General features: G+C 47.6%; 8 protein-coding genes across 8 annotated transcripts; 3 read left to right on the forward strand and 5 right to left on the reverse strand.

Moving 5' to 3' along the window:
* Positions 1 to 899: 899 nt before the first annotated feature.
* Positions 900 to 3358, forward strand: GGI43DRAFT_114755 (GDP dissociation inhibitor). Its single transcript, XM_083198962.1, has 8 exons — positions 900 to 1074; positions 1276 to 1300; positions 1373 to 1432; positions 1523 to 1550; positions 1656 to 2001; positions 2060 to 2599; positions 2666 to 2820; positions 2887 to 3358. Exons 1-8 carry the CDS (start codon positions 1029 to 1031, stop codon positions 3076 to 3078), a joined length of 1392 nt encoding a protein of 463 aa, XP_083058272.1. The 5' UTR covers positions 900 to 1028; the 3' UTR covers positions 3079 to 3358.
* Positions 3359 to 3808: 450 nt separating this feature from the next.
* Positions 3809 to 6216, reverse strand: GGI43DRAFT_410871 (protein NOG1). The gene is made up of 4 exons (XM_083206662.1): positions 5931 to 6216; positions 5276 to 5861; positions 3992 to 5210; positions 3809 to 3926 (listed from the first exon to the last, which is right to left on the reverse strand). Exons 1-4 carry the CDS (start codon positions 6058 to 6060, stop codon positions 3885 to 3887), a joined length of 1977 nt encoding a protein of 658 aa, XP_083058273.1. The 5' UTR covers positions 6061 to 6216; the 3' UTR covers positions 3809 to 3884.
* A 558-nt stretch (positions 6217 to 6774) lies between these two features.
* On the forward strand, positions 6775 to 8453 carry GGI43DRAFT_114858 (orotate phosphoribosyltransferase URA5). Its single transcript, XM_083198964.1, has 3 exons — positions 6775 to 6897; positions 6995 to 7823; positions 8442 to 8453. The coding sequence occupies exon 2, from the start codon at positions 7043 to 7045 to the stop codon at positions 7748 to 7750; it is 708 nt and encodes a 235-aa protein (XP_083058274.1). The 5' UTR covers positions 6775 to 6897; positions 6995 to 7042; the 3' UTR covers positions 7751 to 7823; positions 8442 to 8453.
* A 60-nt stretch (positions 8454 to 8513) lies between these two features.
* GGI43DRAFT_424259 (uncharacterized protein) lies at positions 8514 to 9371 on the reverse strand (the record flags this gene model as incomplete). The annotated part of the gene is made up of 3 exons (XM_083208345.1): positions 8514 to 8585; positions 8658 to 9167; positions 9255 to 9371. The coding sequence occupies 3 exons, from the start codon at positions 9369 to 9371 to the stop codon at positions 8514 to 8516; spliced, it is 699 nt and encodes a 232-aa protein (XP_083058275.1).
* A 1845-nt stretch (positions 9372 to 11216) lies between these two features.
* Positions 11217 to 12117, reverse strand: GGI43DRAFT_114853 (uncharacterized protein). Its single transcript, XM_083198963.1, has 2 exons — positions 11441 to 12117; positions 11217 to 11376 (listed from the first exon to the last, which is right to left on the reverse strand). The coding sequence occupies exons 1-2, from the start codon at positions 11894 to 11896 to the stop codon at positions 11335 to 11337; spliced, it is 498 nt and encodes a 165-aa protein (XP_083058276.1). The 5' UTR covers positions 11897 to 12117; the 3' UTR covers positions 11217 to 11334.
* Positions 12118 to 16093: 3976 nt separating this feature from the next.
* Positions 16094 to 18116, reverse strand: GGI43DRAFT_410883 (25S rRNA (adenine645-N1)-methyltransferase). Its single transcript, XM_083206663.1, has one exon. It carries the CDS (start codon positions 17790 to 17792, stop codon positions 16269 to 16271), a length of 1524 nt encoding a protein of 507 aa, XP_083058277.1. The 5' UTR covers positions 17793 to 18116; the 3' UTR covers positions 16094 to 16268.
* A 46-nt stretch (positions 18117 to 18162) lies between these two features.
* GGI43DRAFT_410884 (uncharacterized protein) lies at positions 18163 to 21336 on the forward strand. The gene is made up of 5 exons (XM_083206664.1): positions 18163 to 18715; positions 18802 to 19676; positions 19760 to 20212; positions 20298 to 21023; positions 21096 to 21336. The coding sequence occupies exons 1-5, from the start codon at positions 18589 to 18591 to the stop codon at positions 21243 to 21245; spliced, it is 2331 nt and encodes a 776-aa protein (XP_083058278.1). The 5' UTR covers positions 18163 to 18588; the 3' UTR covers positions 21246 to 21336.
* A 2327-nt stretch (positions 21337 to 23663) lies between these two features.
* On the reverse strand, positions 23664 to 25066 carry GGI43DRAFT_385900 (uncharacterized protein; the record flags this gene model as incomplete). The annotated part of the gene is made up of 5 exons (XM_083203721.1): positions 23664 to 23954; positions 24011 to 24243; positions 24330 to 24405; positions 24455 to 24680; positions 24729 to 25066. The coding sequence occupies 5 exons, from the start codon at positions 25064 to 25066 to the stop codon at positions 23664 to 23666; spliced, it is 1164 nt and encodes a 387-aa protein (XP_083058279.1).
* Between the last annotated feature and the right edge of the window lie 449 nt (positions 25067 to 25515).

A 25515-nucleotide genomic window follows, 5' to 3' on the forward strand; every position in this document is an offset into this window, starting at 1 on the left:
CTCTTGTTAACTCTGACGGGAAAGTGGTTCCGTAACTTTTTGTCCGGAGAGGGTACCTGCTTGGCTGGGCTTGCCGCGGCGCCGAAGGCAAGTACCCGGACAAGGTTGGTTATTAGCATGGTACGGGGCGGTGGAGTATTCTTGGATATTCCTTTGGTGTTCTAGTTGAGATGAAGTGAGACCAGGGGGACGGCAAATGGGATGCCCACCGCCTAATTGGAGCTGACAGCGGTGGTTGATTTTGACGGCCAACTCTTTTTTCGTTTTCTCTTCTTGATTTTGATTAATTCTTGGGTCAATTGAACTGCTACTAGCAGTAGAATCTAGTTTCCAGCCGTGTTTCTGAGACAATGGTTTGCAGATTTTGACTGCAACAATCAATAGTCAATGCTACAAGAATGGGGCACGTATACTTGGACTTGGAATCAGGGGAGGCTGAGATGAGATTTGGAGACGGTGCTGCGACGGCGGGGCAATTTCAGGAAATGGCCATGGTTCGACAGCCTGAGCTGAGCTGCCAAGCTCGTCTCCATTTCCAAAACGGTGGGAGAATGAGGAAGGACGCAGAAAAAGAAAGAGTACGAAGCAGAGTCACAATCAAATCATGTCGAGATTAGCATCATGCCGTGCCTGTTTATTCTTAATTTTTTTAATATTAGGCCCTGCCGTAGCCAGAAGCAGCTCGCTGATGAAGTGCCAGCCCGCTAAAGACTTAGTTCCAAAAGCTTCCCAATCAGCGCCCTCAGCTCATTGGCAGCGCCCCCCCTAAAGCTTTCTCCGCACCTCACCGACCGATTTGCTCCCAAAGCCAAAACCCCGCCGCCTTTTCTCTCAACCCCTCTAAGTACTTTCGTACCGACTAACCTTTTTACAACAAACCAACCTTCAAAAGGGAACCATCTTCTTGCACCAATCTTTTGGTTTCTCCCTCTTCTCTTTTTTTTCGTCTCCCGACTTTCCGGCTTCAAGCTCCAGCACTCTTCTTTTTAAAACGCCATCACCGCTTTTAGTTCTATATACCCAGCATCATGGAGGAAATCGCCAAGGAGTACGATGTCATCGTGTTGGGCACCGGTACGTAAACTAGAGCTATGGTCCCTTTTTGCCTCCTGGAGCTTCGGCTTCAGCTCCAGCTTCCAGCATCAGCTATCGTGGCCAGACGGGCTCTGGCATCTCGGGAAAGCTGCTCTGCTTGCTGTTTAGCTTGATGCCTGCTCCATTGCTTTGTTTCAAAGGTTCCTGTTTCGCTGACTTGACCCCCCCCCTATTCTGCAGGTCTCACCGAGTGTATCCTTTCCGGGTAAGGCGACGACTTGATCGAAATCGAATACAATCCATAATCGAGCTTGTACTGATATTTCTTGTCTTAAAGTGTCTTGAGTGTCAAGGGCCGAAAGGTTCTGCACATTGACCGCAACGACCACTACGGAGGGTATGCTTCTTCTTCTCCCCCCTGGCAGCTACTACGTCGACGTGGCATCACCACTTTTAAAGCAACTGAAACTGACGATTCAATCTACAGAGAGGCTGCTTCCGTAAACATCGAGACGGTAAATAAACTCCCACTCCCCGATTCGCAATACTGTGCAATTGCACGCTTGTGTATACGTCTGCATTGTTACGGCATCTGACCTCCCTTTTTCCACCCCTTGTAGCTCTTCAAGAAGTACGGCCGTGTTGCCGCCGGCGAGAAGCCATGGGAGAAGTACGGCCGTGTCAACGACTGGAACATTGACCTTGTTCCCAAGCTGCTCATGTCATCTGGCGAGCTGACCAACATTCTCGTCTCTACCGATGTTACCCGATACCTGGAATTCAAGCAGGTTGCTGGCAGCTACGTCCAGCAGGGCGCTGGCTCCAAGGCCACCGTTGCCAAGGTTCCTTCAGATGCCGCTGAGGCTCTCAAGTCGCCCCTTATGGGTCTCTTTGAGAAGCGCCGCATGAAGTCCTTCATTGAGTGGGTTGGCACCTTTGATGTCAAGGACCCGGCCACCCACAAGGGTTAGTTCTCATTGCTCACTTCGCACTATTTGGCAGTGACTGATTTTTATCTTTATAGGCCTTGATTTGAACACCTGCACCATGAAGGATGTTTATGACAAGTTCGGCCTTGAGGACGCTACCAAGGACTTCATTGGCCACTCCATGGCTCTGTACCTTACTGATGACTACATCACCGCCGCTGGCCAGGCTCCTGATGCTATTGAGCGTATCCGCCTGTACGGCAACTCCGTTGCCAGATACGGAAAGTCTCCTTACATCTACCCCCTGTACGGTCTTGGCGAGCTTCCCCAGGGCTTTGCTCGTCTGTCCGCCATCTACGGTGGTACTTACATGCTCAACACCAACATTGATGAGATTCTGTACGAGGGTGACAAGGCTGTTGGCATCAAGGCCACCATGACCGGAGTCGAGGAGATGAAGTTTGAGACCAAGGCCAAGATCATTCTTGGTGACCCCTCATACTTCCCCGGCAAGACCAAGGTTGTCGGCCACGTGCTGAGGGCCATCTGCATCCTGAAGCACCCTCTTGCTGGAACCAGCGACAGCGACTCTGCCCAGATCATCATTCCCCAGTCCCAGGTCGGCCGAAAGAACGGTAAGAATTGGGCTCCCAAACAAACCTCTTGAAATTTTTAGAATGACTCTAACTTTCTTTCCACAGACATCTACATTGCCTGTGTCTCATCGGCCCACAACGTGTGCCCCAAGGGATACTGGGTTGCCATTGTCTCCACCATTGCCGAGACTACCGCCAACCACCACCTCGAGCTCCAGCCCGGTCTGGACCGCCTTGGTGCTATTGAGGAGCAGTTCATGGTAAGCCTTTTTCCTTTCCCTTTGGAAACAGCCCAAATTCTGGAATACTAACAAATGTCTTAACAGGGAGCTCCTATCCCCATTTCTGAGCCTCTTGAGGATGGCACCAAGGACAACATCTTCATCTCCAAGAGCTACGATGCCACCAGCCACTTTGAGACAACAACAGATGATGTCAAGGACATTTACCAGCGTGCTACCGGTGAGGAGCTCAAGGTTGAGGGTCTAAGGGAGGGCATCAACGTTGCGGAGGAGTAAGAAGCGAAATAGTATGCCAAATTTGTTCTTGTTAAAACCATGCTATCGAGATCTTTGGAGTTGATACTTGTTCCCTTCAACATTTGCGAAGAGCGACCATGTTTTTTCCTATTTGTTTCTGGCTCGGTAAATATCAATTAAATAATCATGAAGAAAATAGTACATCAACAGGCTGGGGTATCTGCTCCCCTGGCAAAGGATATAATATCGAGAATTTTTTTTAAACAAATTATGCTAACTGTATTTTGAAGCGAATCAGATGTGCATCATAGAGGCTACTTCATAAACTTATAAGCAGAATGCATTTATACTTTTAATTGAAACTCGAAAAGCCATTACTACTAAATAGTGTCATGCTCATGCATCTATCTGGTTTTGCTCATGATGAATCATTGTCATAGGCAACTCAAAAGCGTTGTCAACACGTTTGCCTTTTTAAACTCTTCCCATGCCTCCTCCTCTCATGTCAAAGATTGCAGCATTGCTTATCATCTTAATTCATAACATATGAAGACGAAAAATAATGAACTGTATCAGTCTCTAGTCTACCTCTGACTTATCTCCCCCACTTTATCCGCCGTCTTTTTTCTTTCTGGATTTCAAACACCCTTCAAGAACGCCCAACTCCTGAGCAATATGTATTCCTCTTCGTTTAAATGGTGCGAAGATGGAAACACAGACAAATTAAGAAAAAAAAAAAAACTCTGAAAAATATATAAAAAATGGGCCCAGCAAGAATGTGTATAAATGAGGTAACGTTGCTCCAGCATTTTTGGGGGGGGGGGGGGGGGGGAAAGACAAATGGCTTATCGCCTGTTGGTCTTGCCAATGCCACGCTTTCCGGCAACCTAAATGAAAGATGAGAGATTAGTATAATGAGACTTAATAAATCCACTTCAGGAGCAAAACTTACCAAGTGCTTTGTCAGAGATGCTGAAGTATGTCTGTCGGCCTCTCCCTGTCGGGCCATTCTGTTCATGCGCTTCTGGTTGAGCTTGGATATCCGCTCGGCCTTTGATCTGGTGACCTCGTCCTGAACACCGTCGGTTCTGCGGTTTATAGCAGGGTTTCTGCTGGCAGGTCTGCTCAGAGAACGCATACGCTCGTGAGCCGTCTTGGGAGTGTCGACGTCCATTCCGTCGGCATCCGCAGTGGCAGCACGAGATAACGAGCGGCCACGAGTTCGGATGGCAGTGGAGCGGGCTCGCTCGGCGATCTCGGTGGTGTCCACACCCAGAGAGTCGAGGGCGTCTTCCATCTCGGTGAGACCCTTCTTGACAAACTTGCGAGGGATGATGGCCTGGTTCTTGAGTCTCTTCTTCATGCGGGCCTCGTTTCTGATGAGTTGCTGCTTCTCGCGAATGAGCTCTGCCTTGCGCATAATCTCAGCCTCCTCGTCGTCCTCAATGTCCTCGTCAGACTCGTAGTATCCCTCCTGTTCGAGTCTCTCCTCTTCCTCCTCCAAAGCGGCCAGCTTAGCCTCGATATCAGGGTCGACATAGTCGTAGACGTTCTTGCCCTCGAAGACCTCAGGCATCTTGTCGTACTTCCACTCGGGGTTCTTGAGCATCCAGTCGGCACGCATGTCAACGTTGTAGACACCAGCGCCGCCGTTCTCCACCTCGATATCCTTGGCCAGTCTGGGTCGCTCAGGGTCTTCCTTATCGTACTTCTTCTTGTTCTTGGCAGCGTCAGGAATGAAAGTCTCCAGGGTTTGGCCACCCATGGGCTGGGCAACGTGGATACGGGCCATGACCTCGGCCAATCTGCCGCCAATGGCTCCGCTGCTGGTGGTACCAGCCTTGAGCTTCTGGTTCACACGCTCGGCGATCAGACGCTCGCAAGCGGCGTTCTTGACCTCCTGAACACCCTCCTGGGTGTTGCAAGAAAGCTGGAGCATCTCAACTTCGCCAGACTTGAGAATGGACTGCAGCTCAGTCTGGAGCTCTGGCGACAAATCTTCGGGTCGGGCGACATCAATCTTGTTGACGACGAGGAAAACGAGCTTGTTGGAGAAGAGGGGCTTGATGCTTCGGAAAAGCTGAATCTGGGCCTGGACGGTATAACCGCACTGCTCGGACAGATCCATGAAGTACATGATGGCGGATCTCAAGTGAGCAATAGCCGTGATACTGTTTTTAACAAAATTTGATTAGAAATGGACTTTTAACAATAAGTTAAGAAAATGTCAACATACCTCTGCATTTCAATAGTGTTCATCTCCTCAAGAGGGTGGTCGAGAATACCGGGGGTATCGATGGCCTGGAATCGCAGGTACTTGTAGTCAAAGTGACCAACAAACAGACTCTTAGTGGTGAAAGCGTAGGGCTGGACATCCACGTCGGCGCGGGTGATGCTTCGGAGGAAGCTGGACTTTCCAACGTTGGGGTAACCGCAGATAAGCAGGGTCCTGGTGTTGGGGTCGATGGAAGGAAGACGACCAAGATGCTGGCGGACCTGGTCGAGATACAGAAGAGGATCCTTCAATCGCTTGACGAGCGTGGCCATGCGACCGAGAGCGGCTCTCTTGAGCTGCTTGCATTGGTAGAGCGACTGTGCGTATTTCAAGAGACGGACGTAATCTCGGGAAATGGTCTCGACCAGGTGCTTGGCGGTGGACATCTGACCAAGGGCAATCTTGAAGTGGTCCGCATCGTAGAGGGTGTTGAGCAGATCCTTGTGGAATGGGTGGATGTCCTGGAGACGAGGAAAGCTGTCGAGGATGGCGGCGAACTTGTCGGAGAAGGTCTCCTGAGTGAACTTGACCTTTCGGGTATAGAAAGCTGTTTATTGTGTAAGTAATCAAACGATTTTGCATTGGGTAAACACTCGTTGTGTATAATGCGACAAACCTCGAATTCTGCTAATCTTGAAGCCCGCGCGGATCTGGGTGGGCAGTTTGCGCTGGGTCCTGCTCAGCACAATGTCCAGGAACTCCTGCTGAGTAGGGACCGGGGGAATGTCCTTCCACGTGGTCTTCATGGTGGGCAAATTGACTGATCGAGGGACGCTGTAAAAGGTGAAGGTTTACAGCTTGAGATGTCCTCGTTGTCAGGATTTTTTGATGGGGAAGGACTTTCAGGTTAGCGAAATGCCGGGTCTAGGCTAGGCGGTGAATTTTTTTTTTCTGTGTGGGCGGAGTCTGGCAGGAAAAAAATCTTATCGATAACCAATTAATCGCAGAGTTTAGTTTAAGGACCCCGCTGATGCAGCTGAATGGTACGGTGCAATACAGTGCGGAGGGTAGATAAGGCGACGAGTTTGGCTCGTGATTCTCATTGCGTTTATGGGGCCTAACATGTCTGATGGCCTTGGTATAAAGAATTTGGTCACATGTTTATCATCATGTTTATTATTTTTGATCAAATTTGACTATGATTTTTATAATGATTATTGCCTAGGAAATTACAATTGGCAGTAACCAATAACACAATGTATGCCCGAATTCCATGAAAAATAGTCTTATACTTCTCCAATACGGATGTATAGAGAATAAGAAGCAACGAGTAAAACAAATTGAGTCGGATTGGACTTAAACACAGATATTGATAGCAATAAAGGACGCCGATATGGACTGAGAGTATTCACGATGGTAACGATGCGGGAAAATGGTATACAGTGCGAATTGAAAAGATATCATTGATAGCTAAACTTTTTTTTTTCTGCGCCCACTATCTATCTCGTGCCCCGCCATCCCCAAGATCCTCTTTTTCTTTCATATACTGACAAGAAACACATAGCAAGCAGAATCTCCGTTGAAAAGAGTGACAAATCACTTCGTTTCTGTTTCTCATTGCTATCAAAGTATCTCAAAACAAGGTAGGTTTGAAACATGTCTTTGTCAGTGGCAAAAAAGCTCATACGACGGCTTCTAGCTTTCGAGCTCACACGACCACAAAATCATTGTTCACATCAGTTTTTATAAAAGTTTATAAAAAACATCTCAAGTGGATCTTAAGAAACAATGGCCTCTTCTCAGCTCCCCGCCTACAAGCAAGACTTCTTGAAATCCGCCATCGACGGCGGCGTCCTCAAGTTTGGCAGCTTCGAGCTCAAGTCCAAGAGAATATCCCCATATTTCTTCAACGCGGGTGAATTCCACTCTGCCCGCCTGGCCGGCGCCATCGCCTCTGCTTTCGCAAAGACCATTATCCAGGCGCAGCAGGAGTCCGGCCTCGAGTTCGACCTCGTCTTCGGCCCTGCCTACAAGGGCATCCCGCTGTGCTCGGCCATCACCATCAAGCTGGGTGAGCTGGCGCCCCAGAACCTGGACACCATTTCCTACTCGTTTGACCGCAAGGAGGCCAAGGACCATGGCGAGGGCGGCAACATTGTTGGCGCTCCCCTGAAGGGCAAGAAGGTTCTCATTGTGGATGATGTCATTACCGCTGGCACTGCCAAGCGCGATGCCATTGAGAAGATCACTAAGGAGGGTGGTATTGTCGCCGGTATTGTCGTCGCTCTGGACCGCATGGAGAAGCTCCCCGCTGCTGATGGCGATGATTCCAAGCCTGGCCCCAGTGCCATTGGCGAGCTGAGGAAGGAGTATGGCATTCCCATCTTTGCCATCCTGACTCTGGACGACATTATCGATGGCATGAAGGGATTTGCTACTGCTGAGGATATCAAGAACACGGAGGAGTACCGGGCCAAGTACAAGGCGACTGATTAAAAAGTATATGGCTTGGCTCTTGGTCTTTGAGCAAAGTAGACGAGTAAACAAGTAAAATCATTATTTCACTGTAGTAATATGTCTTCACCCATTTCGATACTCAGTATGTTTTGGCTAAAGAGGCAGAAAAAAGAAAAGTAAATAGGAAATAGCCTCATTATATTCTTCCTATACCCGGAGAAAATACCCTTAATCATAGTTAGTTGCTAGCTATCTAGTTTACGTAGAGTTAAATGGATCCAATATCCGCCATGAATATCATAATTTTCGTTTGCTTCGCTTTTTCCCTTTTGTCCTATCCCATTAAGATGACATTAATCTATTCCCATATTTTTATCTTCCTTACCAGGGCCGTTTGTCCCGTTTCCTCTATCCTATATCGAGGTTAGTAACATAGCAAGACCATAATAAAGATGTACTTACAACGCCGTGCCAGCTATGGCACATACTCCTCTCCTATGCAAAGCAGCCATAGGGCAAGTCGTATAATCATATGTGTCGTGTCGTAGCTCAAGCCAAATGCATGTTATCCTGGTTCCCCGCCTTATTCTATCGATCATCTCTCCCTCATCCTTTTCCTCTCCTCCCCTCTCCTCTGCCTCCTTCTTTTTTTTTTTTCTTATGTAGTTTCTCCATTTTCTGTTTTTTTTTTTGACCTTAGTTTTCTAGTCGATAATAAATATAAAAAAAGAAAAAAAAAAAAAAAGAAAGAAATAGAACGCTAAATCAAAATGCAAAAAGGATGATATGCTGGCCAAGTGATCTACAGTTTCTCGGCGTCCTTACGAATGGCTTTCCAGTCGATATGTGTCTCACTATCAGGGAGATCAAATATCTATAATCAAAATCCCGAGTTAGTAATGGTCATGTATAGAAAGACACATGAGTAGCAGATTGGATCACAGACCATGTTATAGTATTGCCCAGGGAGGGAGGTGGTATCGCTACGGCCAATGTTCTTAAATCCACATTTCTCAAAGAAACCGATCTCATGCTTGCGGCAGAGTAGAGCAACACGGTCTGCAAGGCCACGGCTGTGAATACGCTGAACGTATGACTTCAATGCTGCACTGCCCAGGCCCAGGCCTTGGAGCCAAGGGCAGACGACGATGGAGTGAAGACAGACAGTCCTCCCGTGAGATCGATGACCGATGGGCTCGCTGGGATATCTTTGTCGGCCGTGGAGGACCTCCTTCCAGTTCTTGGGGCAGTCCATGTCCTTATCCGTCACCACGGGGTCACATCCCATCGTAGCGACTATATGAACAAACATGAATCTTCTGACGTCTTCAAGACAGCCCGGCATATTCCAGCCTCTCATCTTCATCAATAATAACCAGTCCTTTCGCTCAGCCACGTCACAGATGTTGAAGAGACCATAGCTGAGGGTTCCAGAGAATCTGATGCGATACTCAGTCTACCATCGGTTAGAAACCCTTGCAGAGAACTCGTGGCCGTAGCACGGAAGAAAAGTATGCGAAAGAAGTCGAAAATACAAACTAACCAGTTGTTTGGAGAACCCTCGTTGTGAATGCTCAAAGGCACATTGCTCGAGATAGATTGTGGTGACCACGTGCTGTGGTTTAAGAAAAGCAAGCTTGGGATTGAAGCAAAAGGGCATAGACTTGAGAAACTCGGTCGAGAGACAAGGCTTTGAAAAGAACTGAAATTGATACAGTCTGTCGTCTACTGAAGTGTCAGGCTCCACATCATCGTCGATTAAATCGACCTCATCGTTGGCGCTGATTGGCATGACCGCGATGAAATCTAGACACATATCTGGACTGGAGAAGTCAATAAACGTAGGCTCCTTGCGCATGCTGAAAACTATGGTGTCTGATGCCTGATATCTCATGCTTTTCTGCATCTTCTTCAGTATCTCGGTTCTCCCCTCCTCTACCTTGACTTCTTCTGGGCGTTTTGTGCTGACAGCGTTGAGGGGATGGTTGACAGACTATCGCAGCCTGATGGTGACTGATGAAGGGATGGAGAGGTAAATAAGGGATGTGAAAGATGGACTGATTACTCGTGCGGGCAGACGAACTTGATGGCGGCTAGTCATGCGAGGGTGTGATTATTTTTATCTTTGGTGGCCAGCCACAGCTGAAGACATACATTGATATGCTGGATGGGGCCGCGTAGTAGGAACACCTCTAGAAAAAAGGAAACCAAGTCTCAAATCCAAAACAATAATTTACGCTGAGCAAGCTGCAGCTGCAGCCGGCTTGATACAGCCGCTCGGGCTGAATCTCCACGAATCCCTGCTCAAGAGACAATATTTGTAAATGAATAAACTCACGCTGAATTTCCCAGAGCATTCATCGCAATGAGTGACCAGCCTTTGGCTTTCACTAGTAGAGAAATAAACGATGGTTACTGAGGTTGTCACGGCGCTCTTAGCACTTTGCGCTCGTGAGTAGAATTCTAGGTCCTGCCTCCAAGGGGATGAGCAGAGAAAGACAGACCGACAGACAGATACAGAGGAGGCGCCAATCCACTACTACTACCTCGGTTTCTTCTATCCCTGTTTCCCTGTCGATCCAATAGTGCTGGTCTGTTAGCATAAAGCCAACGGGTGCATTGATCCCGACAATATTTCGCTTCCGGCTGAGCGTCAACAACGTTCATTCGTTCAAATGGGCAATGACAGCCCCCCTTGAATCCCAGCTGCGATAGCCAAGGCTGAGTCGGCTGGAACGAACGTGACTAGTCAGTTCTTTGCATTGTTACTGAAGCTCTTTTCCTTGGAGACGCCCTACTGGGCTCAGCCTACGAAAGACGAGTGTATAGGATGGTACGGAGCTCTCCGTACTCGTCGTAGCCCTACCAGTAGCTAGCTAGAACTGCATCCACACCTCCTAGAAAGGCGGGATAGAAGCCGGTTCTGCGCAGTGGGTATCAAGCAACACACGTGTTTAGCGATATGAGTCGGATGCGCAACTTTGCACCCGCCTTCTCACCAGAGCAATACGACCCAATAAAGCGAGGGAGGATTTCAAGACGGCCAATCTGTATCAAAATCTGAGTAAGGGAGAGCATTGACAGGCGGGGAAATGCGCCGGTTTACCAATCACAGCACAGTGTATCCAATATGGCTTGTTCAGAAGACCACACTGATAGAACTGTTTTGCGTAATAAAACAAGCGGTGACTAGCCCCCATACTATCAGCTTCTTAGGTAGGGAGAGGTCCTTCAGTATCGCTACGCATGGCGCATAGTGCCTTGGTGACGTAGCCTTGTCATCTGATATCTTGATGAATACAGGTACATAGTGATATCTCAGGCAGCATCCATGTGTGTCTCGGCCATTGGGAGTATGGTACAGTATATGGAGGACAGGTACTGTCATTCTACAAATCAAGAAAGATGAAGGATAAGAGAAGTCAGTGCTGGCATATTGCGTTCATCATTTGTGAATGCATGAGGCTGAAGAGGGCGGCGATGGAACCATATTCGATATTCCTTGCAGCGCCATGCATACCGTACTGTACGCTGCTGGCCTAGCACCGGCCAACCCAAAGACGAAGTGCAGTACCCAGGGTGGTAATTTGGTGCCGCCGACCAGACCTGATGGCACCAACACATTAAGCGACTTTCCCCCGTGCGCCACAAGTATGTATACTCCTCTGACAAACAGCAGGCCTGGAGGTTAGTGCTGGCTAGCTGGCCAGGGTCCTAAGTAGCGCTTACAAAAAGGAAAGAAAGCAGCAACGCTTGTTGAGGCGGGCTCTGCATGAAGTTTGTAAGAGAGGACCCATCTCGGGTTACCTGTGAAATAAGATGGCGTCGGTCACAGGGAGAGAGAAAGAGAACACATTTGATACGAATCATCCAATGAAACAGGGTTTCTGACGCAAAATTCGGGCAAGCAACTACAAATTCGGTGAGAGAAGAACGCGAGCCCTTCCTTATACGGAGTAGCCTTGGTGAGGAGAAATGGCTCCTCTCTAAGAGAAAAAGCCCCCAACTGCTTGCTTGCTGTGTCTCCCACAGTGATGATGTATGTAGGCCATGGCAAAATGCTGGAGATGGTGTTGACAACAAGAAGACGAGAATGTCCAACGATAGGCCTCTGAAAGATATCATATGATGTCGAAGAGGTAGTACTGGCTGAGCGGCAAACACGTAGTCTGTGCTACCCAACATCTGCTGGTTGCTGGTCGCCGGTAGCTGGTAACTGGTAGATGATCTGGTCTTGCAGGTGGACCATGCATATGCAACCTCGCCACACACAGCAGATAGCGCGAAGCAGAAGAAATGAGTGATTATGCACTTTGAGCACTTTGTGCCATTCCACGAGCGCCCAGAGTCACAACGGTGCCGTTAGGTTTCGACAAGATTCTCCATGGGCATTGAAATGAAACGGCTCTAATGCGTGCTGGGCCAGAGACACGGCAAAGAGCAAATCTGCCTGCCAGCGCTGCGAGACATGCAGCACAGGATCCGCACCGGTGAAGCTCAGCTACTCCTGATTGGCAAAGGCACATGCAGCTCCGGCTGATGGCTCTGCAAGTCGCTGCAGAGCTGAGAGCTGGCCAGAGCGAGAGAGAGAGATAAAAAACCGAACGCAGGGAGACGATGAGTGTGCAATGTTGCATGCGGCACCAAGTCAAGTCCCGTCTGTTAGCATCAAGTACAACGCATGTATGTTGCGGGAGGGAAAAAAGAAGAGCAGATACACGAAACCATGTGGATGCATGTCTATCACTAACACGCGTGTACATTGCATTGCTAGTCTCGACGACGCTCGTACGCCTGTCGTCAAGCAGCCACGATTTCCACGGGTAGAAGCGAGATATCGCATCACGACATTGCCAGTACCTGAATAAAGTCGCCGTCACAACCGTATTCGTATGTATGTCCACATTGCATGGATGCTACTGGGAATGCAGACAGAGCTACATGTGCATCCATCGTCACGTCGTACAAGATTCAGAGCCGAGATGCCATCGGATGATACTCTAGGGCTGGCTCCCCGCACAGTCACATGAGCCAGACGACAAATTGCTTGTGTACGGTGCTGTAGTACAACGAGCATGTATGTAGTAGCAATTGATGTCCAGCGTTGATAAAACAAGAGATTGAGAGGTAGAGAGAGACCGAGAAGAAGAGTACATGTAGGTACAACTAAGCTTTAGGCTCTGCTACTAGCGTCAGCGCGCATTACACGCTTTTATAGTAGACCTGGTAAGGCTACTCGTACAACAAGCATGGCGTATCGTATCAAGCATCGATCTCCGGACCAGGCTTTAGATACGAGCAATGAGTACGAAGAGACGCAGGATTACGAATGAAAACTTGGTGGCGTGTTTTTTTGTATCGTTTCTTCCCACTCCAATTGGCCCACCCTTGTTGCCCACATCCCGTCTATATTGCCGTCCATTTTGTTTTTATCCATATTTGCTGCTGGCGGCTACTTCATATATCTCCTACATGTACGACTTGCTGCGAAGGATCCTCTAGCCAGGGTAGTGATATTAGGCCATACCTAGGAAAAGATGGTGTGCCAGAAACAGCAACTAGCCGCACGTGATGAGATTTATATATATGACCGCAGCCTTTTTTGGGGACTCGTTGTCAACCTTTGATTCTCATCGCTCCCAACACCTTCGCTGAGTTACCCTGGGATACCAAGATCGTGTCTAGAATAGATTTACCTTACAACCTGCCAGCCGTTATAAGATCCCCAGAGCCTGGTAGTTTCTGAGCTGCCTGTCACAGCTAGAATTGTGTGTACTAAGCTCGGCCTGAAGATATTTGGTCATGCGACATGATGAATTCAGCGACTATACACCCAGCGATTTTGTAGTGGCTCGTATTTACCAAGGTGCGGGCATTCTTCCTGTTCTAGGGACGATCTCGGTATCTCAAAGTGCCTCTGCGAAGAGGTGGCGAGCGATGAAAATCGATTGTGCTCAGTTGGGCTCCATGTAGTTGTACGAAATATTATAGAGCTGTACGCAGATAAATTCGTAGGTAGCTGAGGCCTTGAAAAGCTTCTTGATCCTTGGTTGCTCTAGAACAGCTCTCACGCAGTGTTACAACCCCCCCTGTCCCTGTAAACACCATTGTGGCCTTCCAGGCTTCCCCACGGCCGCTGAACGCGCTACCGCTACCCGCTGTCGTCACCGCAAGGTATGCCTAGCTCCAGGAGGCTCGACGTCCCGAAACAGCCTGAACTGAGCTGAGCTTCCATGCCTGTTAAGCTTTTTGCCCCTCCGCCACTCACTGCCCCTCCCCGGTCCGTCCTGCTCCCGCATCTCGAATCTACTGCATCCCATCAAGTTGTTTGCACGCACGCAAACGAGCGCATACTACTGCTACTGCTACTGTATTCTGCCTGCTTGCCTGTCACGAATGCTACGCTGAGGCTGGCCATCGCCTGATTTATAATTCCTCTTTGAGAAGCCCCCTTTCCTTGCGGCGGACGCAGCACCAGGCGCAGAGGCCTCTTACTAAAGCCACCGGGCTGTCTCCATACTACCGCACTTCGTTGAGCTTCGGTACATTTCCATCTTACTTTCAAAACAAGGCGTCTTTTTTCCTCTCATCCCGCACATTCCTTTCTGTCTCTCCATTTCCCTCCATTACTTATCTTTAGAGTCACGAAAATCTATCCCTACACAAAAATGTAAGTCTTGCCATACACGAAGCTGACTGGGGAGCGGAATTAACATGGAGCGTTCTACTAGGCGCATCACACTCAACGTCTTCAATCCCCAGGGAGGAGACCAGGATAGCCTGGTGACCCTCGAGGTTTTCTCCGATATGACCGTTTCTACCCTTCGCGAATCTGTCCAGGCCGAGGCGGGCATTCCTCCGGCGGCGCAGCACATCTATCACAACGGCCGACTGATCTCGGACGATACCAAGACCATGGAGCAGCTGCAGATCGGCGATGGTGACATGCTGGCCGTCCATGTCCGAGATATGCGAGGCAGCACCGGACCTCCGGAGCCATCAGGACAGGCCAGATCTGCGGCTCGCCAACAGCAAAGCGCTGCTTCCGCCGCAGCTGGAGGCGGAAATGACACCGAGATGCTTCGTCTTCAGATCTTGGGCGACCCCGCCGTCAGACAGCAGCTGTCCAGGCAACATCCGGAGCTTGCCGCAGCCGTCGAAGACCCCGCGCAGTTTCGAAGAATATTCCTCGACAGCCAGGACCGAGAGCGCAGAGAGCGAGAGATGCGCCAGCGGGAGATTGAAAGGCTGAACGAAGACCCTTTCAACGTGGAAAACCAGAGGAGGATCGAAGAGATGATCCGCCAGGAAAGGGTCATGGAGAACCTGCAAAATGCCATGGAGCACAACCCCGAAGGTATGTACGATGACGTCCCATGACCCCTGTGAGATGCGGGGGCTGACTCTGCCACGTTTATTACCAGTCTTTGGCCGCGTTCATCTGCTTTACGCCAATGTGGAGGTCAATGGCCACAAGGTTAAGGCGCTGGTCGATTCGGGGGCGCAGGCCACCATCATGTCACCGTCGTGCGCTGAGGCCTGCGGAATCATGCGCCTGGTAGACAAGAGGTTTGCTGGTGTTGCCCGGGGTGTTGGAACGGCCACTATTATAGGTCGCGTTCACTCGGCCCAGATTAAGATTGGAAACTTGTTCCTGCCCTGCAGCTTTACGGTGATGGAGGGCAAGTCGGTTGAGCTGCTTCTTGGCCTGGATATGCTCAAGAGATACCAAGCCCATATCGATTTGGCAAAGGACAAGCTCATCATCCAGGGCCAGGAAATCTCCTTCCTTGGAGAAGCCGAGATTCCAAAGGAAGAGGAGGAGGCCGCTGTTCAAGAGCCTACCATACCAGGTCCGGCGGGTACTGCCATTGGCCAACGATCTGGAGCTGTCATGCCGGTGCAAGAAACCCCCTCGCACACCTCTTCACAGCCTGCAGCACAAGCACGGCCACCACAGCCAGCGGCGGCACCCGCTCAGCCGGCAGCTCCGGCAGCCGCGGCAACTGGCGTAACACCAGCTCACATCGACAGTCTCATGTCCATGGGGGCTTCTAGGGAACAGGCAATCCAGGCCCTTCAGGCTGCTGAGGACAACGTTGATATGGCAGCTAGCTTAATCTTCTTCTAAAACTACTTACCTAATGAGATGATGAATAATCAGCATTGCCCTGTAATGAGGGTAGAGCGTGGGAATCTTTTGGTTTTTGTTTTCTTGCGTTTTTACATTTTGTTTGCCTTTTCTTCTTGTTACCTAAGAAGAGGAGCGTTTTACATGAAGTTGTGGCTAAGAATTTATGCAGCATCTAGAGGCGTTTAGGGAAAGCTAGTAGTGATGGAGATAATAGAAAATACAAAGAAAGAAAGATGTTGGATTTTACGTATGATGTATGTTGAAATGCTTATACTCTGCCTCGACTGATCATTAGGTGACATATGCATATATACACTCCTGAATTCTATCAAACCACCGAAACTTTTGTACCCATTAACATGAAAAATAATAAAAAACATCTCTCCTGCCTTCAGTAGGCGAGAATACCCCTCTCAATTACTCTCACCGAATCTTGTAAACACAAGGCTTGAGAATGCCCCCCTCGTTTTCTCCGTTCTTGTCGTCCGCTCCGTCATCCTGTGTGCGACCAAACATCTTCTTCTTCTTGGGAGCAGCGGCATCTTCTGGTTTCACATGTTTGCCCTTCGTAGGAGCAGTACCCTTGATGAAGCGCATCGTGACAAACATCCTGTTGGACAAATCCACAGCCTCACGCCCATCGCCCTGCAGGACGAAGCCCCTCTTCCTCAGCGCATCGACAAAGGCTGACACATCCGTCTCTCGGCGGTGGTCGTCCTGGCCATCCACCTCGACGGCGAGGTCCTTCTCGAGCAGGCCTGCGACATGGGCTTCCTTGGCTTGGGTCTCCTTCTTGGTGGGCAGCTTGCGGCGGTTGCCGACGCTGTGGGTGACGGGGGCGTGCTTGTTGCGCACGGGGCCGAAGCGGCTCTTGATCTCGGCGACCCAGAGCTCGCCCTTCCAGTGCAACAGACGGTAGGCCTCCTCGACGAAGTCAAGCCAGTTGGTGCCCATGAGGGCGAGACAGAAGATGGCCACGTTGACGGAGCCGTCCTCCATGGGAACGTTGGCGATGTCGGCCTTTGTGACGAGCGGGCTGGGGCTTTGGAGGTCGAAACTCCTGACGTCGAGGTGGAGCTTGTCCTTGTCGGCTTGGAGAGACTCTGCGAGTCGGGCGTCACCACAGCCCAGGTCGGCGATGGTGCATGTCGGCCCGGTCCTGGGGAGATGGCTGTCGATGAGCTTGACCTGCGGGGCATTGGGTCTGCCCTTGCCGTGGGGTTGTCGGATGTTGGCTCGCGTGCGGATGTCTTTCAGGAAGCTGTCGACGGGGTTTTCAGGCCAAACCTTGACTTGGCGCCGGAAGCCCTCGTGGTACTCGTCGAACATCTCGGGGGATTCTTGGAAGAGCTTGAAGGACTCCTCCGAAGGGGCTGTGTAGAGAGTTTCGTTTAGGTGACGGAATCGAGCGGAGATGAGCTTCTCCCTCATTGAGGCTTGTAAGGGTGTCAACTTGGGCGGCGCAGGAGGTAGAATTGCTGCTTGCTGAGGTTTGGCGTCTGATTTTGATTCGGAGGACTCGACTGTAGCGTCATCGTCCCCAGACTTTGATTGGTTCTCCTTCCTGTTCTTCTTGTTTCCCACAGGTTGAAGATTGGGGTTCTCTTTATCCTTCTTCTGCTGCTTCTTCTCATGCTTCTCCCTCTTCTTGTCCTTTTTACTCTTCTTGGCGCTTGCTTGTGGCTTCAATCCGCCATCCTCCTTCTTCTCATCAGATCCTTTCTTTTGGCGTTTTGAGTCTTGGGAAGGCTTCTCTGCGCTGGGCTTCTTCTTTCCCTCGACGACGGATTCATACAGATCAGCGACATTGGCGGCTGTCACAGGCTCCTCCTTGTTCGTCCTCTTTCGCTTCCTGGTCTTTGCGCCTGAAGGACCGCTTCCAGCGGCCGTGGGCTTTTCAGCCTTGAGAGCGTCGGACGAGACCGACCACCCCGGAACAGCGAACATGTTTTCTTTTTCCTTTTGAGTTTTTCTTTTTTGTTTTCTTAATTGAAGCACCTTGCGCCGTGCTAATGAGATGGTCGGACAATGCTATGGCGATGCGATGGCTTAGCTTCTAGATGAAGATGCTCACGAACTTTTTTGCTAAATCGCCTTATCGATAACGATACACTGTGACGGCACTTAGTGAGGACCAAGGGACGCTGCTAGTGGGTCGATGCTAGTTAAGTCTGGATTGCTGCCTTACAGACTCCGTACTAAGTACCTTATTTCGATACCATGCATCAGTTGCTGTTGCCATTACTATCGCTGCCATTTTCGCAGTTTCTTAAGTAAAGCTAGGCAGCTAATATAATCTAACCCTAACAGAGCAAGTTGCAGCGGGTTGGTTATGTAAACAAAATACATGTAGTCTCCCATAAAACCCACCAGCCCACTATAGCTGGACTCGGCAGGATCCCAGGGGCATTTCTTAGTATCTATTCCATCTGCAACTATTTACGCGCGGGCTTAGGTAGGTATTGCGGCGCATGCCTGATTGGGATCATACCGAAGTATCATAAGCATATTTTTATTCTAAATTTGTGCCGCTGTTTCTTCTCCAATAGGAATAGAGAGCGCTTTGTGAAATCAGGCAGCCGGCTCATTTTATATTATATCGGGCGACTTGCTCAGGGTTAAAAAGGAGCTTTCTGGTCCCCAAATTCCCAGAGCTCGAATACGAATTCTATTCCCCTCATCTTCGCCTTCAAGGTTCCAAATTCACTGCTCTTTTCCAAATAAAGATCGTCAAAATCCAGTCATGTATACCCTGCAGTCAGCGGAGCCATATTGTATCCTCTGCCGAAGGACAATGCCAACGCTCCGCGACTTTCACGTTGAAGCGGTTCCAAGAGAATACATGCCCTGGGAGACGGCAGTACTAGGCCGTAGGTGGTATTTCTATTAGCAGCCTTTCATCTTAACTATTCTGCTACGATGCGTATTTCTTAACATATTTTCTTTCACATCATAGTCGTTGATATCCGCGATAGTCCCAGCGGTGCTCCCCGAATCTTCACCTTCAAAGCCAATCTGAACCGTAAACAGTATGGCAGAAGGGGCATGTTCTGCTCGTTTCAACCAACCTTCAATTTAATTAGCAGAAAGGGCAAGAGAGGGAAAAAAATACAAAAAAAGCTCAATGTACTTGCTTTTTATCCACCTGGTCATCGACTTGTTTTTTTCATACATCGGACTTGCTGGAAACTCGCCCAAACGCTGAGACCGAAGCTGTCGGGCGCTGATCTCTACGATTTTGCGCTGAAACTAAGGGAAGCTACCCCGAGATATTGCTGGGAGGCATCGGATCCGTGGCAATTGGTCTCGTTTTCAAATGGCAATGCCATAGGCAATTTGGATTTGGAGTCTTGGCTCTCGAAATGCGCCCAGCTGCCCATAGAATTACAGTGGCGGATCTTGAGCCATGTCCATACCGGCGACAAGCTTACATTTTCACTATTGGCAGCCGTTAAAACCCTCTCGCTTCTCGATGTTTTTTCTTCAGCATTGCCTCCCCATGGCCCTAGTGTCGAAAGCCTCATCCCGGATTCCGATACTGCCATGGTTCATCTTTACGCCTCCTTTATCCAACTCTTTGGCCTCAATTATATACATCATGTCAGGATCTTTGACAAGCCACTTGTTCATGATGACTGGAACCATCAGCATATTGAAGTCAACATCTCCATGATCTGCAAAATAGAATTCATTGTCGGTTTGATGGGCATACTGGCTGTCAGATTCTATTTTCGTGATGGCTCCAACTCTTCCTGGCTGGGAAGTGCTAGAAAAGGATGGCGCTATGGGCCACTTGATATCCATCCCCAAGACATTGCTATTTTGAACTCCGTAAGTACTGCTGTGATGGCCACTCTTACATAGGCGAGAGAGAAATGATATTTGTTTGTTTAAATCTCACATTTGGGTTATAGGACCACAGAAATATCTTCGAAGAGCTTGCCAAATTTCTTCATCGTCATTTGAAACTTGATATGCATTCAAAAGATTTGCCATTCCAACCCTTCTGGGACATCACTCAGGACTTGCCTAAATCGGGCGAATCGTTTATGGTAGTGTCCGACAGTCAATTTTTGTCCGACAGACAATTCTATTCTAAGCTTAAATATTTTCCGGTGCAGGCCATGTGTAAATACTTGCCTTTCCGAGAAAATGGCTGTTATATCAAGGGCATGACAGTGTACACTTCTCGCCAGGGCACCAGCGGGATTGTTCTCCACTGGAAGGGTTCTGATCTTGCGGTGCCATCATCTCAGCAGCGACAAGGGACACCGACATCTTTTTATTTCCTTGAGGGAGAAGAAATCATAACAGCAAGTTTAGTGGTTTACAATTGTAACCTATCTCCGATTGGACCATATCTCATGGTAATACATCACCTCCTTCCTCCTACTTCACGAAGTTTGGAAGACAAGCACATGCTAATGGCTGAATGTGATTTGATTCAATTAGTTCAAAACGAATCTGGAGCGGTTTGCGTATTTCGGACCTCGGTTGCGGCTCTCAGATCCATCGGCGAGATATATATCCTTGATACCAGATCGCCTGGAGCAGAGATGCGCCATTATGGGCTTGATTGTGGACCAAAATGGAGTATCGAATGGAAATTTTACAAACATCGGAGTTCACTGCCAGCCTAGGGAAGACTCTAATACAACAGAGGCAATGGTGTCTTCTCCCAAGCTGCAATTCTCTCTACCGACTCAGAAAAAAGAATTTATACGAGGACTCTTTGGCTACACTAGAGAAGATACAAACATAACTACGGCTAATTTGACCAACATAAAACAGCTGAGAGTTCAAAGAAGGCCTTTTGATGAATTGGCGCCAACTGGCCTTCGTTGCACTGGATTGTCGATTCACCACACTGACGAGTCTATTGAGACTCTCGGTTCTTGGGACGGCTCTTCAACCACGCCGTCTGAAATAATTTACGATTCTGAGACAGATGGCCACCTCAAGCGTCTAATTTTTCATTTGACAATTGACAGAACACATCAGCAATATTCTACCCCTTATGCTTATTACATGTGTAGCATCGTCGCTGTTTCAACAATAGGCGGATTCGCTAAAGAGCCCAAGGAGCTTCAAGAGTCCGAAGAACACCAGGAACTTCTATGGGGACGTTCTATAGTGACTGAACAAATATTCAATTACGAAATTTCCTCGGATAAGCCAGTAAGCGCGCCCTTGACAAAAGAAGGAAAATATTGTGTGGGCATGTGCTAACATAAAAACAAAAATGTGCAGCCTTTCGCCTGGTGCTTTGATGATAACATTGACATTATTGAACCTCGCTCTACCGGAATGGAAGACTTCAGGCTGGAGAGATATGGGACCACACCATCCGACAGGTCTAGATCAGAATTACACAGGGTAGAATTACGTAGGGAACAGTAATGGGCACCAAAAAAAAGTAGAATAATGCGTTTATAATAAAGAAGAGCATGTTATTGGAATATATGGATATATATGAACTGTTTTCGATTGACGTAATGTCGCTTTCTTGCTATTATGATGTGCTAACGCTATTGAGTAGCAAGATGCTATCTGATGTTATAATTACATGATACAAGATCTAGTTACGCTCTGTGTATACCTGGGCAGTGAGAATTGCATTCTTAGATATCTGGCGCTTTACTAACTTGCTAGACCACATTGAAGCTAGCTCCACCCAACCGATGAACGTCAAGCTGCAGGAGTATGATAGAAACACGGAACTGCGCCAGGTACACTGATGAAGAAGGTGAATTCTTTTGTTCAAAATTCTGAATTTGGATAAAGGCAGCTGAGAAAAGATTATACTAGAATATTTTGCCTTGTATTAATTCTTTTAGATCGATAGTAATGTTATTTTCTTGCTGCTGCAGCAGTAGAAGGCGAAATAGGTGTCGCTGGTTTGGCGAAATACAGATTATACTCACCTATTGCCTTATACCCTGGGCACTTTTCTATCTGCATACATGTATCTATGATACTCTTTTTCTTTAGAAGGCTGGGGGCCATCGCCGCCGGCGATATGATGGTGCCAAATATCGCGCTTGCTCAGCGCCGCCTGCTTGAGCATGCAATCTACAACAAGTTACGACGTGACGATACACCCATTGACAAAAGAATAGTTAGAATCGCGGCCCCTACTACAGGTGAAGAGCAGCGAGTGACTGATTTCCCTGCCAAACGTCTTCTGAAGCGGAGGTGAATTACACTTGGCACAATCCTGCAAAGAGCAGCTCAAAGGACTATATATACTATGTAATATTATAAATCGCCTTTATGCCGTATTGGCATTCTGCTTTTGAACTAAAGCTGTCGACTCATGTTTTATTTCTGGCTCCTCGATCAAGCAGCAAATTGACCACATCCGCTTGTCCACGCAAATTTGCAAGTCGGAGTGATGTATAACCATCATTATCAGCCGCCTCAATATTAGCCCCTTGATCAAGAAAGAATCTAGCCATCTCTGTTTTTCCTTCCCTAGCTGCATAAATAAGTGGTGTAGAACCATCATTATCAGCTGCTTCAATATTAGCCCCTTGATCAAGAAAGAGTCTAGCCATCTCTGTTTTCCCTTCCCAAGCTGCATAAATAAGTGGTGTAGAACCATTATTACTAGCCGCTTCAATATTTGCCCCTTCATCAAGAAGTAATTTAGCCATATCTGCTTTTCCTTGCCAAGCTGCATAAATAAGTGGTGTATGGCCATTATTAGCTGCTTCAATATTAGCCCCTCGACCAAGAAGTAATTTAGCCATATCTGCTTTTCCTTCCCAAGCTGCATAAATAAGTGATGTATGACCATCATTATCAGCTGCTTCAATATTAGCCCCTTGATCAAGAAGTAATTTAGCCATATCTGTGTTTCCTTCTCTAGCTGCATAAATAAGTGGTGTATGGCCATTATTAGCTGCTTCAATATTAGCCCCTCGATCAAGAAGTAATTTAGCCATATCTGCTTTTCCATGCCTAGCTGCAGTAATAAGTGGTGTATGGCCATTATTAGCTGCTTCAATATTAGCCCCTTGATCAAGAAGTAATTTAGCCATATCTGTGTTTCCTCCTCTAGCTGCATAAATAAGTGATGTATAACCATCATTATCAGCTGCTTCAATATTAGCCCCTCGATCAAGAAGTAATTTAGCCATATTTGCATTTCCTCTCCAAACTGCATGAATAAGTGGTGTATTACCCTTATCATCAGTTTCATTAATATTCATTCCTTGGTTAAGAAGTAACTCAATTAGATCTGATTCTTCTCTCCAAGCTGCATAACCAAATATATGGTTATTGTTTGCTTTAATTTCAGCCTCATGTTTAAGAAATACTTTAACCATATTTATATTTCCATATAAAGCTGCAAGAATAAGTGGCGTATTACCGTCACTATTCTCTGCTTCAATATCAGCTCCTCGGTTAAGAAGGAAGTTAGCCACATCTGCTTTTTGATTATAAGCAGTATAGCAAAGTGGTGTTAATCCTTTATTACTCCTCGCCTCAATGTCGGCTCCTCGGTCAAGAAGTAGTTGGACCACATTCAGTCGTTCATTCTGTGTTGCATCATGAAGGAGTGTTTTACCAGTGCTTTCATTTTTCGCCTCAATTCTTTTATCTGCGATGAGTAACATGGATGCAGTGTTCAACCGGCCCTTTTCAATGGCATATCGAAGCACTTTCAAGTAACAGACATCATTTCCGTTCTCTTTCAAATGCTGCAGAAGTTTGACTTGTGAACTGTGTATTTTTTGACAATTTGGACATTTCAAACGCTCTCGGCCTGTCGAATTTACATTGTATATTGGCCACGTAGCTGAAGATAGCTGGTTAACAATAGATGTTATCAATTACAGGAGAGCAAAAATGGGGACTCAAACCTTCATCAACGAATCTCTTCTGTATTGCCTCCAAGGCGTCATTGTAACAATCAGTAAAGAAGGGCTCAACCGCTCTATAATTTTCATCATAGTGACTGATAAACTTAGGTAGATCAGAATGATTTCGGTTAAAGGCAATATAGTTATGTTGCACCTGATCAGAGTAATGTCCTATTGCCGAATTGCGTGTAACTAGAATGTCTGAAGGTCCGGTAAGTTTCCATTGTCCAGTTGACTCTTCCTATTTAAACGCATCAGCCATGTTAAAGAAAAAAAAAACTTAGCCTTTCTACTGACCTTGGTAGTTGCACTCTTCTTTGTCTCATAAACCGATATTACCCTTGCATCAGGAAAACAAAATACCCGGTTGAAATTATCTTGTAAATTTCTTAAATAGTAGGCGTCGGGCTCGAGGCTGGTTATAAGGCTCCTGTTCGGCTTTCTATCCACAATTGGCATCCAGTATTCGGTCTTGATACCACCATTTGGGACCCCAAACAGCAATAGACCGTAAATACTCAGAAAGTGATCTGGATACTGCTCAGACATCTTATATATAGCCTGCGTTGCCATTTGGTATTAGATATCGAATAATAGTGAGGAATTAAATATTTACTAGCCTCCTTGACAACTAGTCCTCCAAGACTATGAGCGATGAAGACAACTGGAGTCGGTACTAATACATCTTGGGCCTGGGAATGAGTAAGCCTTTAATTCGTCTTTTGGACAACTTATACTCACTGATCTCCTACTTCGCATCGCATTGACATCCGAACTCAGTCGCGTGGCGATGTCGCCAATATCTTGGAAGGATTCGCTATTGACGAGGGATGTATCATATCCATAAAGTAAAACACGAGCCTTATCAGCTGTTTTGGCAAGCTCGTCTCTTAGCCACATATATGTGCCCCCTCTTGCTTTCCAAGAACCAAAAGGATGACTGCTAAGTCCGCTGACAGCAATAATGCTGTATATGTAAGTAAGAGGCTGAATTTTATGTGCTGATAAAACTCACTCTATTGTATCACCAAATTCGCCTTCCGTATCATTCAAAGGTGTAAATCCCCCAAACGAAGAATCTACAGAGATTTGGTGTGTCTTGTTGTGCCATGTCACATCGGCCGTCAGATCGTCGCACTTCTTGAGGGTTTCCGGTGTGTGCTCAAAGGTAACCGTAGCGACTTTCATACTGGTATTAGGTGGTCTATAGGGATCTGATCCAAGTGAATGGATAGTAGGACCAAGCTTGATTACATCTTCCCCCAAAGCCTTGGAAATAATTATTTTGATGTCATCAAACGAGGCATTAGTAGGAATACCCTGGACGCGGTAGGTTGTTTTGGTTGCCGCCATAGTATTTTGTGACAATCCGGCAAATGCTTACAATTCCAAGTTGTAGATAAGAAAGACCACGAGCGGGAGACTACAATGCAGTCATTTATCTTCCAAGGAAACGGCTGCCTACAAACACCGCCAGAGCGGGGTAAGATACATCGAAGGGTGCAGCTTTGGAATTTTCCCCACGCTGTCATTGGTGGTACTGCCCACGGTCAGCCATGTATCCAGAGAATTTATAACTGTCTAACATAATTACTTTCTCTCTATCCATTTTTGATTCATGAACAGCACTGTGGATATTATATGATAGAGAGGGTTGTATTATTAGAGAAAATACTGTTGTTACGACCGAAATATTGTATGCATTGGACACAATATTTATCTTAGTAAGCAAGGAGAACGAGACTGCCAGATATAGTACATCTGCCGTATTACTGCAAGGTACCAGCAAAAGGCTATTCGAT

Source organism: Trichoderma evansii, assembly GCF_050947405.1.
Source record: "Trichoderma evansii strain SZMC 28006 chromosome Unknown GGI43scaffold_17, whole genome shotgun sequence".
In the NCBI taxonomy this organism is placed as follows: Eukaryota; Fungi; Ascomycota; class Sordariomycetes; order Hypocreales; family Hypocreaceae; genus Trichoderma; species Trichoderma evansii.